The 21,135-nt window shown below is 44.2% G+C and overlaps 1 protein-coding gene across 1 annotated transcript; it reads right to left on the bottom strand.

Moving 5' to 3' along the window:
• Nucleotides 1-11,036: 11,036 nt before the first annotated feature.
• On the bottom strand, nt 11,037-15,284 carry LOC119878578 (ral guanine nucleotide dissociation stimulator-like). The gene is made up of 6 exons (XM_038589195.1): nt 15,073-15,284; nt 14,575-14,685; nt 13,779-13,972; nt 13,122-13,181; nt 12,034-12,227; nt 11,037-11,797 (listed from the first exon to the last, which is right to left on the bottom strand). The coding sequence occupies exons 1-6, from the start codon at nt 15,208-15,210 to the stop codon at nt 11,289-11,291; spliced, it is 1,206 nt and encodes a 401-aa protein (XP_038445123.1). The 5' UTR covers nt 15,211-15,284; the 3' UTR covers nt 11,037-11,288.
• Nucleotides 15,285-21,135: the final 5,851 nt, after the last annotated feature.

Here is a 21,135-nt window from a genome sequence, read left to right on the forward strand (position 1 = left end):
TGTACCAAAAATTTAGATCATGGTTTCAGCTCAAATATTTGTCACACTTTGGCAGAAATCTGACCTTAACTGACTAAAGTCACCTTTCTTTACATTCCTTCTTTTGCTTCCTACGATGAAGGTTCCTATTGTATAAGACGTATTAATGAATGTGTTTACAAGTTCTGTGTCCCCCCCTAAAGGAAACATTTCATAATATAGACATTGTGAGAAGTTACATTTCATTTGCAAGTAGTTCTTCTATCTCCCCTCTCTTAAGATAGTAGTACTTTCCTGCTCCCTTGATGTAGGGCCTGACCGTGTTACTCGCTCAGCCATTCGGACGTGAGCAGGTAAGATACATCCCATCTCTAACCACAAACTTCAATCTGAACACAAATTTGCATGGATCATTTTTCTCCTTCCCTTGCACTTCCATTGTAAGCAAGAGAACAGTATGGGTTAGATAGAACCCATTCTTTTGGCCTAGATCCTCGAATTAAGAAAAAACAGGCAGAATAACCCCCCGTTAACCCATAGCTACCAACAATTTTCATGTACAATGAATAAGAAATAAATATTGTTGATAAGCTGTTCTTTGCTTTGCCATGACCATGCTTTGTCTTGCCGTGCAAAAACAGACTAATAGTAATATATCACGTTGTGTTTTTAAAAAGTCCATCCTAAATAAAAATAAAAATCCATCCTCTTCTCAGTACTAAAACACACTAGCCTCAATGGCTTGGGGTAGGCAGTGAGTTTATTCATACGAGTCAATGCGGTCTTGATCCAACTAGCTCAGCAGCTTGGTGGAACACTGGAGAAGGTCCTTGGCTATATCCACCCAGGTTTGGTGTGTACACAGAGAGTAGGGTGACAAAATGGTGAAGGGTGTTTTTCAATATACAGAAGGAGACTTTTTTTTTTTTCATTTCCAGAAAATTTCTTTTGCCTGTCGTCTCCCTTCGGATTTTCCAGCTCTCTCTCCCAGTCCCCAGGACAAAGAACTACCAACCGGGATTTGAAATAATCAGACATCTTGATTTTGCTGGCAGGAAGGATCATTGTTAAAAGACAGAAACTCGGGATCCCTGGGTGGCGCAGCTGTTTGGCACTGCCTTTGGCCCAGGGTGCGATCCTGGGGACCCGGGATCCAGTCCCAGGTCGGGCTCCCGGTGCATGGAGCCTGCTTCTCCCTCTGCCTGTGTCTCTGCCTCTCTCTCTCTCTCTCTCTGTGTGTGTGTGTGTGTGTGTGTGTGTGTGTGTGTGACGGTCATAAATAAATAAATATGACAGAAACTCATGATGTAGTTTCTCTCTCTCCTCTTTGGTTACATTTTCAAGTAAATTGTCTGATTTTTTTTTCATTTTTTAAATCAATTGATTAATTAATTAATTTATCTATATATTTGAGAGAGAGAGAGAGAGGAAGAGCACTAGCAGAAGAAGGGGCAGAGAGAGAGGAAGAAGCGGACTCCCCGCTGAGCAGGGAGCCACATATGGGGCTCCATCCCAAGACCCCAGATCATGACTTGAGCAAAAGGCAGTCCCTTCATCAGCTGAGCCGCCCAAGTGCCCCCTGGTGTGTGATTCTTAGAACATACTCAAATCTGTGTCTCTCATTGTCTCTTCTTAATCATGCTTGAAAACAATGGTTATTGTACCAGATTCCTGAACAGAGCAGAAGGTGATAAGATGCTAGCATGTATATTTGGAGGAAGAAGGATGTCTCATTTATGTCTTATGTATTAAATTGATGTCCTTACTTAGTTTTAACATCACAATTTCTGGTAGGGTTAACACATTGTAATAATAAAGTATTAATTATTTTCCCATTGTAGAACCCTGTTGGTCAGGGATCGCTGTTCTAATTCCTCCCTTTTTTGATAACTTATTTTATCATCAGGATCATTGATAAATACAGCATAAGACTTAATTATTGTAAAATATTCAGACAATACATCTGTGCTTCTCTGTATCTGTCTCCTAAAATCTGAAATCTCCTTTCCTAAAAAATATGTTGATCAACATAGTGCCTTATAACAGAAAGCATTTTATGTGGTATTTAAGAGCGAATGCATTGGAGTCAGACAGGTCAGACAGGAATATGCAATTTCAATAGAAATTGAATTCTGAAGCTTCTGTTTATTGTGTGTGAACTTAGTGATTCTTTTAGCCCCAATAACTTCGCTTGTTGATAAAATTGGAACAGCAGTATATATCTTATTGAGTTGCTGGGACAATTTTATAATATAATGATTTGGAACAATTAACTATATATCTGGCATTTCACAAGTATTTAATTAATCTTTATCATTATTGTTATGAAAGTATCTTTAAAAATAGATGTGCTATGAGCACCTGGGTATCTCAGTGGTTGAACATCTGCCTTTGATTCAGGTTGTGATCCTGGGGTCCTGGGATCAAGTCCCTCACGGGCTCCCCTCAGGGAGCCTGCTTGTCCCTCTGCCTGTGTCTCTGCCTCTCTCTCTCTGTGTCTCTCATGAATAAATAAAATCTTAAAAAATAAAAATAAAACAATAAAAATACATATTCTATGATTTCTTCCTCTGCATTTTATTTCAGTTCAGGAATCTGCATTTTAAAAAAAATCTCACAGCAATACAGAATTTTGAAACCTCGTTTACTTTTTTTTTTAATTTTTATTTATTTATGATAGTCACACAGAGAGAGAGAGATCTCCCAGCACCGGGAGCCCGACGTGGGATTCGATCCCAGGTCTCCAGGATCGCGCCCCAGGCCAAAGCAGGCGGTAAACTGCTGCCACCCAGGGATCCCACCTCGTTTACTTTTTAACATCGATATATTAGAGCTTGTTTGGAGTTGCTATTTTTTTTGTTGTTGTTGTTTTGGGGTTTGTTTGTTTTAGATATTTCTTAGTTTATCCTCTGTTGTTTTCTTTTATTTATCATCCACTTTACCTCTCTGTTAATGACTGATATTCCTCATCATCTTGGCTTTTCTTATTTAGCATCAGGGTTTTGTTTTCCCTCACCTTTTTACATAATTCCACATAAATTCCATTATATTTTTTCTCAAATATTATCTTTATTAGTTTTGAGGTTTTACTACATGTAGGGAAAAAGTCTACTACTTTATTATGACTGGAGGGCAAATTACAATTGTATCATGCTAGTAGTGTTTTAATTAAATTGTACATAGCAGGGGTAAGGACCACATAGACTACTCAGAGGACTCTCCAGGCACCCACAGAGATCCATTCATGGCAAATGATTTTATACTTAGTATAGAGGAATATCATTTTGAAGACTACACCTGGTTAGTGCTATTTTTTCCAAGCATCTGTTTTTACTACCTATGCCATTAAACTTCATTTATGCTGACTAAAAAGGTAATGCTTAGAATTTTGTAGAAATAAATAACATCTTAATTTACTTATTTGTTTAAAGACTTATTTATTTGAGAGAGAGAGAGAGAGAGAATACATGTATGAGTCAGGAGGGTGGGACAGAGGGAAAGAATCTTCAAGGAGATTCCCTGCTCACCTGGGAGCTCAATCCAGGCTCCATCTCAAGACCCATGAGATCATGACCTGAGCCAAAACCAGGAATCATACACTTAACTGACTTAACCCATTTCTTAAAATGAAATGCTATTTTATTTCATTATAAAATGTTGCCCTTATTACAGTCAGAGGGAGTGGGAAATACAACTCATTCTAGTCTATGGTATCCTACAATAAACATTTCTAGAAATCAAGCAGAGTGAATTTTGTGTTCTGTGACTATGGCTCTGAAAGGTTCTTCTCCATCTGTGATTTTTCTCATTTTACAAGGAATGTTTGCTTCTTTGAAAGAAAGACAACTGGAGGATGATTGATGTTCCAGGTAGTCCATGCTTTTGCTCACAGATTTTTGACTGGGTATCAACAAGTGGCTCAGTCAACTTAACTACACTGGAAGATGGGGAATATGCAAGAGCACATGGGTATTTGATAACTAGCGAGTATCTCAGCCAAAAAAATTTTTATCAGATTTTTCAAGGTTTCATTCTATCCTTTGGCTTGGGATTTTTTTAAAGATTTTACGTATTAGAGAGGGAGAGAGCGAGTGAGCAAGAGCCAGCACAAGCTGGGGGAAAGGCAGAAGGAGAGGGAGAAGCAGACGCCTCACTGAGCAGGGTGCCCCATGCAGGGGTCCCTCCCAGGATGACCCTGAGATCATGACCTGAGCTGAAGGCAGATGCTTAACTGACTGAGCCACCCTGGTGCCCCGATTTGGCTTGGAAAGTTTTAAGGTGGGAGCCCAACTGTATCATTTGCTTTTTCTGAATCTATTAGGATGTTCATATTTTTTATTTTTTCTGTTTGTATAATAAATTAAATCCATTGATTTTATAATAGTAATTCTTTGTTCCTTTCATTCCGTGGTCATATCATTATTTAAATATATTGCTGGATTCAGTTTGCTAATGTTTTAACATTTTTTCCCTCTTTGCTAATAAAATACGTTAGTCTGTAATTTTATGTCCATATTATGTTTTGTCAGATTTTAATATTAAAATTATGTTGGCTCACTGTAGCAATATAGTGAGCCTCTTTTTTTTGTCTTTTTCTTCTCCAGGAAAGCTTACATACAATTGGTGAAATATTCTCTTTAAATATGAATAATTAATAAGACAAGCCATATGTGAATAGAATTTTAGTTTAAAATTCAATTTTTAAAAACTATACAGCAAAGTTTTCATTTTTTTACTATTTTTACTTAAGATTGGTTTTCAAACAACTTCTATAATTTAATTATAAGTTTATTATTATAAAAGTTGCTCTAAAATACTCTGAGTTTTGAAATGTCTACAGAACTTAAAGTGAATTTCCAATTTTTATTCTTGATATTAGCATGTTTCCTTTCATTTATTCTTAATTAATCCTGCTGTGTTTTTGATGTTTTGTGTGTGTGCGTGTGCGTGTGTTTAAGCAATTTTTAAAAATATTTATTTTGTAATGTACCCCTAGTCCAAAGTAACTATGTTTTAAAAATTGAGGGCCAAAAAACTTACAAGAATCTATTCAGTTCAACCTAAAAACAATGATACCTGGAAAATACTCCATACTAATAAGTCTGACCTAAGAGGTTAAGATTCTAAGGCATTCCTAAATCATGGTGCTCTGAAAAATATATGCATTTCTGCTGGTATTGTGTGATATTTTTGTTTGTTTCCAATTTAACCCTTTAAATGAATAATTTATTCCTTTGCAGATTTCCTTATTGTATGTTTCTTTCTATATACTTAGTTATTGTCTCTGTCATCATAAGTAGCTTTCTTTCTTTAGGCTTACTTATGCACTTTTACCTGTTCTTTTTTCTTTTTCTTTTTATTATTAGCCCTTAATTTCTTTCTTTCTTTTTTTAATAAAATAATTTTTATTGGAGTTCAATTTACCAACATACAGAATAACACCCAGTGCTCATCCCGTCAAGTGTCCCCCTCAGTGCCCGTCACCCACTCACCCCCACCCTCCTCCCCTTCCACCACCCCCAGTTCGTTTCCCAGAATTAGGAGTCTTTATGTTCTGTCTCCCTTTCTGATATTTCCCACACATTTCTTCTCCCTTCCCTTATATTCCCTTTCACTATTATTTATTTTCCCCAAATGAATGAGAACATACACTGTTTGTCCTTCTCTGATTGACTTACTTCACTCAGCATCATACCCTCCAGTTCCATCCACGTTGAAGCAAATGGTGGGTATTTGTCGTTTCTAATGGCTGAGGAATATTCCATTGTATACAGAGACCACAGCTTCTTTATCCACTCATCTTTCAATGGACACTGAGCCTCCTTCCACAGTTTGGCTATTGTGGACATTGCTGCTAGAAACATTGGGGTGCAGGTGTCCCGGCGTTTCCCTGCATCTGTATCTTTGGGGTAAATCCCCAGCAGTGCAATTGCTGGGTCTTAGGGCAGTTCTATTTTTAACTATTTGAGGAACCTCCACAGTTTTCCAGAGTGGCTGCACCAGGTCACGTTCCCACCAACAGTGCAGGAGGGTTCCCCTTTCTCCACATCCTCTCCAAATTTGTGGTTTCCTGTCTTGTTAATTTCCCCCATTCTCACTGGTGTGAGGTGGTATCTCATGGTGGTTTTGATTTGTATTTCCCTGATGGCAAGTGATGCAGAGCATTTTCTCATGTGTGTGTTGGCCATGTCTATGTCTTCCGCTGTGAGATTTCTGTTTAAGTCTGTTGCCCATTTCATGATTGGATTGTTTGTTTCTTTGCTGTTGAGTTTAAGAAGTTCTTTATAGATCTTGGAAACTAGCCCTTTATCTGATACGTCTTTTGCAAATATCTTCTCCCATTCTGTAGGTTGTCTTTTAGTTTTGTTGACTGTTTCTTTGCTATGCAAAAGCTTCTTATCTTGATGAAGTCCCAATAGTTCATTTTTGCTTCTCTTTCCCTTGCCTTCATGGATGTATCTTGCAAGAAGTTGCCATGGCCAAGTTCAAAAAGGGTGTTGCTGTGTTCTCCTCTAGGATTTTGATGGAATCTTGTCTCACATTTAGATCTTTCATCCATTTTGAGTTTATCTTTGTGTCTGGTGGAAGAGAGTGGTCTAGTTTCTTTCTTCTGCATGTGGATGTCCAATTTTCCCAGCACCATTTACTGAAGAGACTGTCTTTTTTCCAGTGGATAGTCTTCCCTCCTTTGTCGAATATTAGTTGACCTTAAAGTCGAGGGCCCACTTCTGGATTCTCTATTCTGTTCCATTGATCTATGTGTCTTTTTTTGTGCCAGGACCACACTGTCTTGATGACCACAGCTTTGTAGTACAACCTGAAATCTGGCATTGTGATGCCCCCAGCTATGGTTTTCTTTTTCAATAAATCCCTGGGTATTCGAAGTCTTTTCTGATTCCACACTAATCTTAAGATAATTTGTTCCAACTCTCTGAAGAAAGTCCATGTTATTTTAATAAGGATTGCATTGAATGTGTAAATTGCCCTGGGTAGCATTGACATTTTCACTATATTAATTCTTCCAATCCATGGGCATGGAATATATTTCCATCTCTTTGTGTCTTCCTCAATTTCTTTCAGAAGTGTTCTGTGGTTTTTCAGGTATAGATCCTTTACCCCTTTGGTTAGGTTGATTCCTAGATATCTTATGCTTTTGGGTGCAATTGTAAATGGGATTGACTCCTTAATTTCTCTTTCTTCAGACTTATTGTTAGTGTATACAAATGCCACTGACTTTGGGCATTGATTTTGTATCCTGCCACACTGCCAAATTGCTCTACGAGTTCTAGCAATCTTGGGGTGGAGGCTTTTGGGTTTTCTATGTACAGTATCATGTCATCTGGGAAGAGGGAGAGTTTGACTTCTTCTTTGCCAATTTGAATGCCTTTTATTTATTTTTGTTGCCTGATTGCTGAAGCTAGGACTTCTAGTACTATATTGAATAGCAATGGTGAGAGTGGACAACCCTGTCTCATTCCTGATCTTAGGGGAAAGGCTCCCAGTGTTTCCCCATTGAGAATGACATTTGTTTGGGTTTTTCGTAGACGACTTTTAAGATGCTGAGGAATGGTCCCTCTATCCCTACACTCTGAAGAGTTTTGATCGGGAATGGATGCTATATTTTGTCAAATGCTTTCTCTGCATCTATTGAAAGGATCATACGGTTCTTGTTTTTTCTCTTGATGATCTGATCAATCACACTGATTGCTTTACGAGTGTTGAACCAGCCTTGCATCCCGGGGATAAATCCCACTTGATCATGGTGAATAATCTTCTTAATGTATTGTTGGATCCTATTGGCTGGTATCTCGTTGAGAATGTTTGCATCTGTGTTCCTCAGGGATATTGGTCTCTAATTCTCCTTTTTGGTGGGGTCTTTGTCTGGTTTTGGAATTAAGGTGATGCTGGCCTCATAGAGGAAGTTTGGAAGTACTCCATCTCTTTCTGTATTTTAAACAGCTGTAGTAGAATAGGTACAGTCTCTTCTTTAAGTGTTTGATAGAATTCCCCAGGGAAGCCATCTGGACCTGGACTTTTTGTGTCTTGGGAGGTTTATGATGACTGCTTCAATTTCCTCCCTGTTTATCGGCCTGTTCAGGTTTTCTATTTCTTCCTGTTCCAGTTTTGGTAGTTTGTGGTTCTCCAGAAATCTGTCCATTTCTTCTAGATTGCCTAATTTATTGGCGTATAGCTGCTCATAATAAGTTTTAAAAATTGTTTGCATTTCCTTGGTGTTGGTGCTGATCTCTCCTTTCTCATTCATGATTTTATTAATTTGAGTCTTTTCTGTCTTCTTTTTAATAAGGCTGGCTAATGGTTTATCTATCTTATTAATTCTTTCAAAGAACCATCTCCTGGTTTTGTTGATCTGTTCCACAGTTCTTCTGGTCTCCATTTCATTGAGTTCTGCTCGAATCTTTATTAACTCTCTTCTTCTGCGGGGTGTAGGATCTATTTGCTGTTCTGTCTCCAGCTCCTTTAAGTGCAAGGTTAGCTTTCGTATTTGGGTTCTCTCCAGTTTTTCAATGGATGCTTGTATTGCGATGTATTTCCCTCTCAGGACTGCTTTTGCTGCATCCCAAAGATTCTCATTAGTTTCCATGAATCTTTTAAATTCTTCTCTGATTTCCTGGTTGACCCTTTCATCTTTTAGCAGGATGGTCCTTAACCTCCACGTTTGAAATTCTTCCAAACTTCTTCTTGTGATATAGTTCTAGTTTCAAAGCATTATGGTCTGAAACTATGCAGGGGACAATCCCAATCTTTCAGTATCCGTTAAGACCTGATGTGTGACCCAGTATGTGGTCTATTCTGGAGAAAGCTCCATGTGCACTTGAGAAGAACGTGTATTCAGCTGCATTTGGATGTAAAGTTCTGTAACTATCTGTGAAATCCATCTGGTCCAGTGAAGCATTTAAAGCTCTTGTTTCTTTGGAGATGTTGTGCTTAGAAGACCTGTCAATTGTAGAAAGTGCTATATTCCAGTCACCAAGTATAAGTGTTTTATTATTTAAGTATGTCTTAACTTTGGTTATTAATTGACTGATATACTTGGCGGCTTCCACATTCGGGGCATAAATATTCATGATTGTTAGGTCCTCTTGTTGGATAGATCCTTTTAGTATGATATAGTGTCCCTCTTCATCTCTCACTACAGTCTTTGGGACACACTTTAATTTCTCTGATATAAGGATGGCTACCCCTGCTTTCTTTTGAGGACCATTTGAATGGTCCATGGTTCTCCAACCTTTTATTTTCAGGCTGTACGTGTCCTTTTGTCCAAAATGAGTCTCTTGAAGACAGCAAATAGATGGGTCTTGCTTTTTTATCCAGTCTGAAACCCTGCACCTTCTGATGGGGTCATTAAGCCCATTCACGTTCAGAGTTACTATTGAAAGATACGGATTTAGTGTCATCATGATACCTATTCAGTCCCTGTTTTTGTGGATAGTTCCCTTGGACCTCCTCTTTCTTTTACAGGGTCCCCCTTAATATTTCTGGCACAGCCAGCTTGGTGGTCACATATTCTTTCAGTTTCTGCCTATCTTGGAAGCTCTTTATCTCTCCTGCTATTCTGAATGAGAGCCTTGCTGGATAAAGTATTCTTGGCTGCAGGTTCTTTTCATTTAGGACCCTGACTATATCCTGCTGACGCTTTCTCGCCTGCCAGGTCTCTGTGGAGAGGTCTGCTGTTGTCCTAATGCTTCTCCCCATAAAAGTTAGTGATTTCTTATCTCTTGCTGCTTTAAGGATCTTCTCTTTATGTTTGGAATTTGCAAAGCTTCACTATTAAATGTCGAGGTGTTGACGATTTTTATTGATTTTAGGGGGGGGGATCTCTCTATCTCCTGGATCTGAATGCCTATTACCCTCCCCCAGTTAGGGAAGTTCTCAGCTATGATTTGTTCAAATACAGTTTCTGGACCTCTGTCCCTTGCGGCGCCCTCAGGAACCCCAATTAAACGTAGATTTTTCCTTCTGAGGCTGTAATTTATTTCCCTTAACCTATCCTCATGGTCTTTTAATTGTCTTTCTATTTTTTTACTCAGTTTCCATACTTGCCATCAACTTGTCTTCTATGTCACTCACTCGTTCTTCTACCTCGTTAACCCTTGTCGTTAGGACCTCCAGTTTTGATTGCATCTCATTTAATTGATTTTTAATTTTGGCCTGATTACATCTAAATTCTGCAGTCATGAAGTCTCTTGAATCTTTTATGCTTTTTTCTAGAGCCACCAGTAGTTGTATAATAGTGCTTCTGAATTGGCTTTCTGACATTGAATTGTATTCGAAATTTTGTAACTCTGTGGGAGAGAGGACTGTTTCTGATTTTTAGTATTGAGGTGAGTTTTTCCTTCTAGTCAGTTTGCTCAGTGCAGAGTGGCCAACAACATGTTGTACTGGAAAAAGGAGAAAAAGGGGGAAAAAAAAAGAAGAAATAAAAAAGAATAAAAAAGGGGGTGGGGAAACAACAGAAACAAACAGAAAAGAAAAAACAAGGGGAGTATCCTCTGATTCCATATACTGTAAATCCCTTGACTTCCCCTGGAACTTTCCAGGCTGCTTGGTCAATAACTTGCTTTTCCTCTGACCTTCGAGCTGGTCTTCTGGGGGAGGGGCCTGCTGTGCTGATTCTCAGGTGTGTGCACCTGGGGGAGCTGCCCAGCCCTCTACCAGGTCTACAATTCAGTGGGATTCTTTATCCTGTGAGGCCCCTGCTCAGGCCCAGGTACAGGGTGACACCAGGAGGGACAACCACAGTAGCGGCGGCCAGCTGTCCAGCTCTGGAGTCAGCTCCCACAGTAACTACTGCAGCTCCCAATGTGCAGGGGTCTGGGTGCTCCGGGGTAGGGGCACGATCTGCACAGCTCGGGGCCACCCGGCGGCAGGAGAGACCTGGCTGTCCTTTGTCCTCCCGGCCTCTGCCTGTGCTGGGGGAGCCCCAGATCCTCGGCTGTGTCTCCCAGTGCCCTGGGCTCTGGGGCCTCTGACACTGTGAATGGACCTAAAGTACCACGATGTGTAATTTAAAAGCATCAGAGTCAATTTTGTGTGAAGTTAACTTATCCTTTATTGCAATAAAACTCTATAAGCTATTATACAGGTTAAAGAAAAACTCAAAAAATAGAAACAGTGAAATAACAGGGGAGGGCAAGCCTCTGTTGGGCTGTAGCCATCACGAGCCCCGCGGTGGGAGCTGGGGCGGGCCCCCGAGGTGGTCAGGGGGCTGCTAACGGATCGAAGCAGGTTGTTCCAGAGGCAGGTTGCAGGTCTGGCCCTCTGGAGACCCCGATTGCAGGCACCAGGGCCTACTCTTCCGGGGTGGCCATGGGAGCAGGTGGCTCCTCCTCATCAGGGCAGGGAACCATAGGTTCGACCAGCACGTGCACCACCTTCACCTCAGGAGCCAGCATCTCTGCCTTGACCAAGTCCTCATCTCCAGCAGCCACTATCCCTTCAGACCCGGAACCTTCCCCAGGCTCCACAGTTGGAGCTGGGGCGGGCTCCTCGGGTGGTTCAACAGGTTGCTCCATCCCCGAGGCCAGTTGCTCCATCGAGTTAGGAGGTGGCTGGGGCACATCCACGACCTCGAGAGCAGGGGGTGGTGCCTGCTCCTCTTCCAGGGCTCCCAGGGGTGCAGGGGGCTCCTGCAGGGCAGCAGTGACCACTATCTGCAGGGGCTTTGCCTCCCCAGCAGGCGGCTCATCGCAGGCCAAGCCCTCAGCCCCAGCAGCCAGGCCCCACGGGGCAGCAGGTCCCACGGTCAGAGCTGGGGTGCACTCCAGAGTGGGTTCAGGGTGTTTTCCTCGGGCCGAAGCTGTAGATCCAAGAAGACAAAGTATCACCACCAGGACAGACTGTCCACGTCCCTCCCAAATCAAGGCCACTCTTCCCGCCACTCGACGTGTGTGAGGGCAAGAGCCCTGGGAGGTGTCCCCAGGCTGCAGCCCGTGGGGTGGGGTGTGAGCCCACCCCCTGCTCCTGGTCCAGCAGCAAGGAGGCTGGATCTGCGGCCCCCCCCATCCCCAGCTCGGCCACCCCAGTCCTCCTCACCCCCAGCCTCTCGCTCTGCCGCATGGAGGCCTCTGAATTGCCTCAGGTGACGCAGGGCCCGGAGATGCGCATCTGTGCCTGGCATGTGCTGTCTTAACAATTCCAGGAGTTTTATAAGGGAGGGAAATTCTGGGAACTGATGATAGTCGTCCCCATAATAATTCAGCCATATTTCCATCATGAAGGACATGGCCCTGGGGAGGGACAGGCGGGAACAGGCATCAGAAGACAGGGCTCTGTCACATGCAGGTGTCCCGGGGAAGCCCTGCAGGACCCGGCCTTCCGCACAGGGTGTCAGAGACCAGTCCTGCTCCTCGTCCCCCTGCCACCTGGTGGTCCTGCCTGCCACAGGCCTGCTCCCCGAGGAGGGGCTGGGATGCAACCTCTGTGTGGGGAGCCCAGGCCCAGCGGGGTGACCATCAGCGTCTCTCCTGGGGAAGCAGGGCTCCCTCCTCAGCCTGGTCCCTGCCCACCTGCCCCTTAAGTCCACCGGCAGGCATCAGGGGATGGGGGGCGTCTGGCCTGTCATTGCCCTCACTGCACACACTGTTGCTCTGGGAAGCTCCAAGGCAGGAGGGCTCGGGCTCTGTGTCCTGCCAGGCCTTGCCAGGAGCCGCCCGGGACCGCCACCTTCCTTCCTGTGTCTCTGTGCTGCCTCCCTCCCGAGGGGCCCCTGGGGGTGTCCTTCCACTGACTCTAATCTCCCTTCTCCCATGGGGTGGGGGCCGCCTGGTCCGGGAGCCCTCACCGGCCCTCCTGAGCACCTGCTGTTCCCCCGAGTCCAGGTGCCACCAGACTGGGGAGTACGATGCTCCCCACACCCTCTGCTCTGGGCTCCAGGTGTGGGGCAGAGAGAGGGTTGGGGGGGCATGGAGAAGGTCTCCCTGAGGGGTCTCAGTGCCTCCCACCAAGCCCACACCCCATCCACCGCTCTCCTTTGCTCTTTTCCAGAAGGGGCATTAGACCTTTTCCCTGTCACGGGAATTGCAGATGTGTGGGGTGAGGGGGCAGCCCCCCCACCACCCCACAGCCCCTTCGCTGCCCTCCAGGAGAGGGAAGGCCCTCCTGCAGGAGCCGGAGTCACTCACAGTTTCCAGCACTGCAGGACCACATCATTGTTACCCCACGCATCTGCGATGCACCCATACCTAGAGGAGAGCAGGGACATCCCATGAATCGTCCTGTGGACGCGACCTCTCATCATAGGGGCTTCACCCTCTGACCCCGACTAGGCCTTGCCCCGGGGGCAGTCAGCTTTGTGCCCCGGGGGCAGTCAGCTTTGTGCGTGGGGCCACGGGCAGCTCCCGGAGAAGTGCCCGCACCTGCTGGGGCCTCCTGAAGGCTTGAGCATGAAAGGGCTCTGGCCAGGCCCATGGCCCATATCTTAGTGGGCTTGGGGGGTCCCGGCGTTCCCCTGTCTGGCTGCCCCAGGACACAGACCCCCGATGGACTCTCAAACCTCCCTTTCAATGGGGAAACAGGCCGCTCAGGACCCTGGTGATGGGGGGGCGGGGAGGAGGCACAGGCCTGGTCACGGGGAGGAGGACGGCTGCTGAGCACAGGCACAGCCCCTCTGGCCGACCCGCCACAGGCCGGGCCCTGGGGCTGCCCTCCAGGACCCCGCTAGGCCCTGGGGGACCCTGCTCCAGGCGGGGGAGCAGCCCGAGGCCGGGAAGCTCACACCATCCCCAGCCTCCCCAGCAGCAGGTGGCCCAGCCCTGGGCTGCGGAGGGGCAGGTGCTCACTCGGTGAACAGCAGGTCCAGCACCTCCTCCGTGGTGGCGAATGTACGATAATCCTCTAAAAAGCTGAAGATGTAGATGACGTCCCTGTGCTGCAAGGCGAGCAGCAGTTGTCGGACTTTGTACTCCAGCAGCTCCGTCCGGGTGAGCTTGGTCAGGACGATCTGATGCCCCTTCCCGGCCGCGGCCCCTGCACCCTGAGGTGGGACAGAGGGGACGTGCAGCCTGCAGGGAGCCGCCGGGAGGCCTGGGATCCCGCCCCGGTAGGCCCTGCGCTGGGGCCCCGTGGGCTTGAGGAGCTGGGGCTCCCTCTCCCGCTCAAGCTCCCTGCCTGTCTCTTACACAAACAGGACCAACTATGCAATAAAGAAACAATCTCAGAGGATAAATGTTCAAAATATTTGGATCATTACAAGGACCTCCAGAGACACAGAGAGAGTGACCGAGAGAGGCAGCCACACAGACAGAGGGAGAAGCAGCCCGTGCAGGGAGCCCAGGCAGGGCTCGATCCCGGGCCTCGGAGATCAGGCCTGGGGGAAGGCAGGCGCTAACCCCCGGGGGACCAGGCCTCCCCTGAGGGCTCTATTCTAATGTTCCCACACATCTGTGCGCAGGGTCTCTGCATCTGGCCCAGGCAGGGGCAGGGCCATGGGGGCAGGTGTGGGGAGGGGGGGATCCAGACTCATGTGGGAGCAGGAGTGTTGGGGGGCCCAGGGGGTAGCAGGCTGGCTTCTGGGACCCGGGGTCCTTCCTGCCGCATCGGGGCCCGGGTGTCGGGGGGCCCAGCCCCTGCACTCACCCTGAGCCCGCGCTGGCCTCCATTAGCTGCGCAGGGCACCTCCCTGCTCCTGGAGGCGGTGGGGCAGACGACCCCTTCCTCCCGCTCGCGCCCCACGACCCGGGTGGAGCTCTGTGGAGACAGTGCCCGGCAGCCAGGCAGGAGGCCTCAGCGCCCGGTCTGGCCCCCTCGGCTGGGCCGCACCCCCAGCTGCCTCCACCCAGACACCCCACAGTGCAGGCGGCACCCACCGCCCCTGGGAACAGCAAAGGGATGCGGCTGCAGGGCCTCGGAGTGACTCTGGAGCGGGTAGAGGACCTCAGGAACCCTGTTTCCCCCCTGCCCACCTTGACATCAGGGTGACCCTGAAGGGATCCCCGGGGAATGTGCCGCCCTGCAGCGTCCCCCAGCCTGGATGGGACCTGCCCACACATCCCTGGTTCCCTGAACCTGAGGAGGAGGGGATGAGGCTCCCAGGATGGTGGCACAGGGGGCCTGGCCTGGCCTGCGCTGTGTTACCTGACGGCGCCTCCTGATCACCGCCCTGACACCTTGGTACCTATGCTGGAGCCACTGCCTACAGCATAGGAACAAGCCGCACCCCTGGGGTTCCTGGGAGCCAGAGCCCCCAGACGTGGGCCGGCAGCAAGAGAACATCTTCTAGTAGCAGATGTCTCCAGCCAAGTGAGCCTGAGCTGGGGCTGCACTGGATGCGGGTGCCTGGTTACGGGGGTTCCGAGTTCTGTTGGGCTCTGTGACACGGCAGTGACCTCACTTCCTGGGACCCCCTCCCTGACCCACTCCTGGAGGAAGCTGCGGGGGCAGCGCTCGTGCTGCCGATGCTTCCCCCCTCCCTGCAGGCGATGGCCTGTGCACACAGTGACACAACCACACCCCTGTCCACAAGCCCCACGGAAGGACTGTGTGCACCCAGGGCCCCAGCTTGGACACACATCTGGGTTCAGACACGACTGTCCAGTCTTCCCCGGTTTGACCCCGGAGAAGCCGTTGTGCCCGTCGGGGATGGTCTGCATCTTGCCTGTGGGATAGGGAGTGTCCTAGCGGGTGCTTCCCCCAGACGTCCCAGGCCACTGAGGCCTCATATCTATGACCTTGGAGGCGGGTGTCACCTGCAGGACATACCTCCACCCACACGTTCTTCCTTGGTGTGTACATGCGTCCAGGCCCACGAGGTCCTGTGTGCACAGGACTAACACACTAATGTTACCTATATGGCAGGGCTGTTTACCTGTAAAATACTGCAAAAAACTACCTATTACAATGTCTGCTATTTATTGCTGTCACCAGTGATGTCGATGATAAGAGTCTTTTAAAAAGATACTTTTATTTTAAGATTATACTTTATTATACAGCTCTAAAGCCACACATGTTTTAAAATCCTAAATCCACATTGGGCCAGAACAGCTGGCTGATAAATAGATTACATTCCAAATATGTGTCAGTAGACACCATTAGCCAAATTAAAAAAAAAAGAATAATAGAAAAAGAGAGGCACTTTCTAGGGACAGTGTCCTTTACATCTCAAGACTATGTCTTGTTTTTTACATGTGGTATCTTATAGTAGTTGGAATTTTTGGTATTTTAAATAAAGGGATTATTTTCCTCAAACACACACACACACACACACACACACACACACACATGGGCACCGGTACCCTCATTCTGGAGGCCCAGAAGATGACAGTCCCCCCGGGGCAGGGATGGGCAATAGCTCCCCACGATCTTAGGCTCCTGAATCCAAGGCAAACCCTACAGAAGGTGTCGGGGTCTTGGCCTAGAAGGGGTGAGGCCGTCCTCATCCTGAACCCCTGCCTGTCGTGCGTTCCGGGCCCTTCCCTCGTTTCCCCTGGGTGAGCTGTGGACGGCGGTGCCCCCAGTGGGTCGCCCTGACCTGGGCCCTAGGAAACCTGCCGTCAGTCGCAGAACTGAACGTAGACAGGAGGCCCTGACTCTCCAGCCTGACCCCGACTGAACTGAAATCATGTGGTGTGTCCACGCACACTGACCGAGAAACAGAGACACGGACACACACGCAGACACATGTGCAGAACCAGGAAGTTGGCAGAGGAGAAGCAACATCATTGAAGATCATTAAATAAAAAAAGAAAGAAAGCTGAATCTCGAATGGAGAAAATGGAGCAATTAAAATAGAATCATGAAAAAATAATTCATCAAACCAAAAAGCAGAAAGAGGGATAAAGAGGCAGGAGCACATCGGTGACACAAGGCGGCAAGCCTCGAATGTCAGGATGATCGTGCCTCACGGACTCCACGGAACACAAGTCGAGCAACAAGCAGCACCTTCCAGCAAAGGCCTAAGTGGATTATTTTGTGTTGTTTGTTTTTAGTTAAAGATTTTTATTTCTTTATCCAAGAAGGTGGATTTATTTATTTCTTTATCCATCCGAAGGTGGATGCTCAACCCCTGAGTCACTCGGGGGGTCTAGACTAAGCTACTTAAAATGTTCAAGTGATTGTGAATACTGTTTGTAATGTGGTAAAATTTCTGTTTACTAAGAAAGAGAGGGCAGCCTGGGTGGCTCAGCGGTTTAGTGCTGCCTTCGGCCCAGGGCCTGATCCTGGAGTCCCGGGATCGAGTCCCACGTCGGCCTCCCTGCATGGAGCCTGCTTCTCCCTCTGCCTGAGTCTCTGCCTCTCTCTCTCTGTGTCTCTCATAAATAAATAAAAATCAGTATATACCATATTTTCTTTATCCATTTATCTTTGATGGACATTTGAGTTGCTCCCACCCCTTGGCTATGATAAAGAATGCTTCTATGAAGATGGAGGTCTCTCGGAGACTTTATTTCTCTTCCTTTTTTTTCCATCTTCTTACCTTAATAGAAGCGTGAACACTTCTCACTGTAGTATTCCAGCTGTTCTCTCTTTAAATCTCAGGCCGAATTCATAGGTTTTCAGGATGATTTGAAAGTTATCTAGGTAAGTGGGTGGGGACAGGTGACCTGGGGACCCTACTCTTCCGCCATCTTGCCCCTCCTCCTAAAAAATCTTAAATAACTGACTAAAAACTATTAGAAATGGTGGAAGAGTTCAGTAAGCATTGCACATAAAAGATCAATCTCCAAAAATCAACTGTATATCTACATACTTTCAATGAACAATCCAAAAATAAAATTTGAAAAAATAAACCCATTTACAAGAGCATCAAAAATATATAAATAAAATTCTTAGGAATAAACTTTACAAAAGAAGCTTATAACCCAATTTCTGAAAACTACAAACACTATTTAAGGAAATTGAAGATCTAAATATTTGGAAAAAATCATATATTTATGCACTGAAAAATTTAACTTTGTTTCATAGCACCCTGGTCCAAATTATCTCCAGATTCTATTACCTTCCAATAAGTAGATAAACATTCTCACACTCAGATGGAATTGCATGGGTGCCTAGTATCCTGAAAAAGAACAAAGTAGATGGAATTCTCAATTTCGAAACTTTCTGAAAAAGAATAGGAAACAAGACAGTGTGAGAACAGTGTGGTACTGGCGTAAGGATAGATATATTAATCAATGAAATAGGTTTCAGGATCCAGAAGTACACCATACATCCATGATCAGCTGAATTTAAGTATCCGTGCCATGACTATCCAATAGGGTAAAAAACAGTCATTTCAACAAATGGTCTTGGAACACTGGATGGCCACATGCAAAAGAATGAAGTTGCATCTTCACCTTACACCAAATACAAAAACTAACTCAAAATGGATTAAATCTAAATACAGGACATAAACTAAAACTTCTTAGAAGAAAACATGCAGATAATCTTTTGACCTTGAGTTTAGCATAGAATACTTCAATATGGCACAAAAAGCACTGGACTTCAGTGTTAAATGCTCTTGTTCTTCAAAGGACATAATAATGAAAATAAAAAAGCAATCCATATAATGAGATAAAATGTTTGTAAATCATATACCTAATGAGAAACTTATTTCCTGAATATATGAAAAACACTAATAAGTCAATAATATAAGTACAAAAAGCTCAATTTAAAAAAAAATGGGCTGAGTAATATTCCATTGTATACATAAACCACATCTTCTTTATCCATTCATCTTTCGTTGGACACCGAGGCTCCTTCCACAGTTTGGCTATCGTATACAATGGAATATTACTCAGCTATTAGAAATGACAAATACCCACCATTTGCTTCAACGTGGATGGAACTGGAGGGTATTATGCTGAGTGAAGTAAGTCAGTCGGAGAAGGACAAACATTATATGTTCTCATTCATTTGGGGAATATAAATAATAGTGAAAGGGAAAAGAAGGGAAGGGGGAAGAAATGTGTGGGAAATATCAGAAAGGGAGACAGAACGTAAAGACTGCGAACTCTGGGAAACGAACTAGGGGTGGTAGAAAGGGAGGAGGGCGGGGGGTGGGAGTGAATGGGTGACGGGCACTGGGTGTTATTCTGTATGTTAGTAAATTGAACACCAATAAAAAAATTAAAAAAAAAATAAAAAAAAATGGGCAAAGGATATAAATAGACATTTCTCCAAGGAAGATCAGAAATTGCTGATAATTACTTGACAAGATACCCAACACATTTTCAATTTTCATTGTATTCATTACCAAAGCATCTAACCATACCGTGAAATAGACTCCTATATGTACCACACCGTACAGAACAGTGCCGCTTCATAGATACTCAATGCAGTTGTTCCTCAGGACAATCCTATAAAATAGGTATCATGGTGCCCATTTTATAGATGAGGAAATTGAGGAAAAGGTACCTCATCAGAGTTTTACAAAGAGCAGGACGTAGAACTAGGATTTCATCTCAAACTTTTATTAAGTCCACAAGTCCAAAGATGACTTTTAGAGCTGTAAACTATTATATTAATGTTTTGCTCTATTCAGAGTTTTTCAACTAGAAGGAATCTGAATTTATAAATTGTAATTTTTCTAGAAATATTTGCTTTTTCTAAATGATCAGAATAATTAACAAAGTTCTATTCTTATATTTTCATAATCTCCTACATATGTAGGTTTATAGATCTACATCCTTTCTCATTATAATAAGTCTTCATTCAAATTTCTGTCCTCCTTCCTTTTTGGTGGATTAAGATTGATGAGATTTGGTGGATTAAGATTTCATTTAGAAATTAATAATTTTATTTTATTAATATTTTATATTTAGAAACATTTTAAATAAATATACTTAACAATGGATTTACTCTACTTTTTAATTTTATCCATTATTTTATTTCAGTTATTATTATTATAAGATGTTTTAAATAATTATTTTTTCTGAATTTCTGGGAAAAGTTTACATTATTTTTATTATTTCTATTCTATTCTATTTATTTAGTTTTAGAGAGAGAGAGAAAGAGCAACCACAGGAGTTGAGAGGGAGAGGCAGAGGGAGAGAGAAAGAGAGAATTGTAAGCAGGATCCACACCCAGTGTGATGTGGGACTCCATCTCATGACCCTGAGATCATGACTTGAGCCAAATCAAGAGTAGAACGCTTAACTAACTGAGCCATCCAGGTGCCCCTACTATCTCTATTTTAAAAAGCTTTAGCAAAATTTTTCTAAGTGAATGAATGTGTACTATTCTCTTTTTTGCCATTATTTTTCATTTTTAGGGCAAGGTCAGTTCCCATCTGATGGATGTCAATAACCATAGCTGATGATGATACTTGGTAATACGCTTTGTTTGACTGCACAGTAGTAGAATCCTCTTTGCAGACCTGCGGCTGGCAAGACAATTGTTTCAACCTCCAGTTACCATTAGGATCGTACCAATCATATTTCTTCTACAGGAAGGGTGGCATCTTTCACTTCATATTCTAGATTCTATATTGTCTCTGTGCAGGGGATGCAACACTATCCCTCTTTGGATGGAATACTAGTAGAAATCACCAGTCTCCTTTCATAAAGGATTGCACTGCACTGTACTGCATATCCCACAATATTCAATCAATTCATTTATTAGTTCTACTTTCTCACTATTTTTTTTAAGAAACTTAAAGATATTTAAATTGGCATATAAATCCAAAAAAGAACTCCACAGAATATTTTGTGAAAAAGACACCTGGATACAGTGCTAGAGATGGTGTCGTCACAGTGCTTCTTCAGAGATACTTGGCACAGTGCAGCAAGAGTTAAATGAAAAATGAGAAACCATTTGAACGGTGACTACATTTAGAAATCTATCTTAAAGAAACCATTAAAGATATTCAGAATGTATATTTAGTATTATTTAGATCAGTAATATAACAGCTGGAATTACATATTTAAAACAAAGGCATTTAAAAATAATTATGTGTTATATGTGTGATAAAGCATTAAATTCTACCCTTGAAAACAACATTACACTATGCCTTAACTAACAAGAATTAAAATAAAAACTTAAATGAACAAAAATAAAAATACAGGATAAAATAACACCGTTAGAGATTATAAGGAGTTCCCGAAAATCTTTTATTAGTGAAATTCATTAACATGAAAATACTCCAAAGTTAATGTTAAATGAAATAAGGGGTTAAAAACTGAAACAGAATATGTATATTGCGGAGAGATGAAAGCTAGTATT

Source organism: Canis lupus, unplaced genomic scaffold (genome assembly GCF_011100685.1).
Source record: "Canis lupus familiaris isolate Mischka breed German Shepherd unplaced genomic scaffold, alternate assembly UU_Cfam_GSD_1.0 chrUn_S1745H1941, whole genome shotgun sequence".
NCBI lineage: Eukaryota > Metazoa > Chordata > Mammalia > Carnivora > Canidae > Canis > Canis lupus.

Excerpts from the sequence above, each read along its gene's own strand:
- LOC119878578 (XM_038589195.1), bottom strand. The coding sequence starts at position 15,210 with ATGTTCTCTTGCTGCCGGCCCACGTCTGGGGGCTCTGGCTCCCAGGAA. Across the intron at positions 13,973-14,574 it reads GAGGCCAGCGCGGGCTCAGG|GGTGCAGGGGCCGCGGCCGG; the intron begins GTGAGTGCAGGG and ends GTCCCACCTCAG. Across the intron at positions 11,798-12,033 it reads GGCAGAGCGAGAGGCTGGGG|CTTCGGCCCGAGGAAAACAC; the intron begins GTGAGGAGGACT and ends TTGGATCTACAG.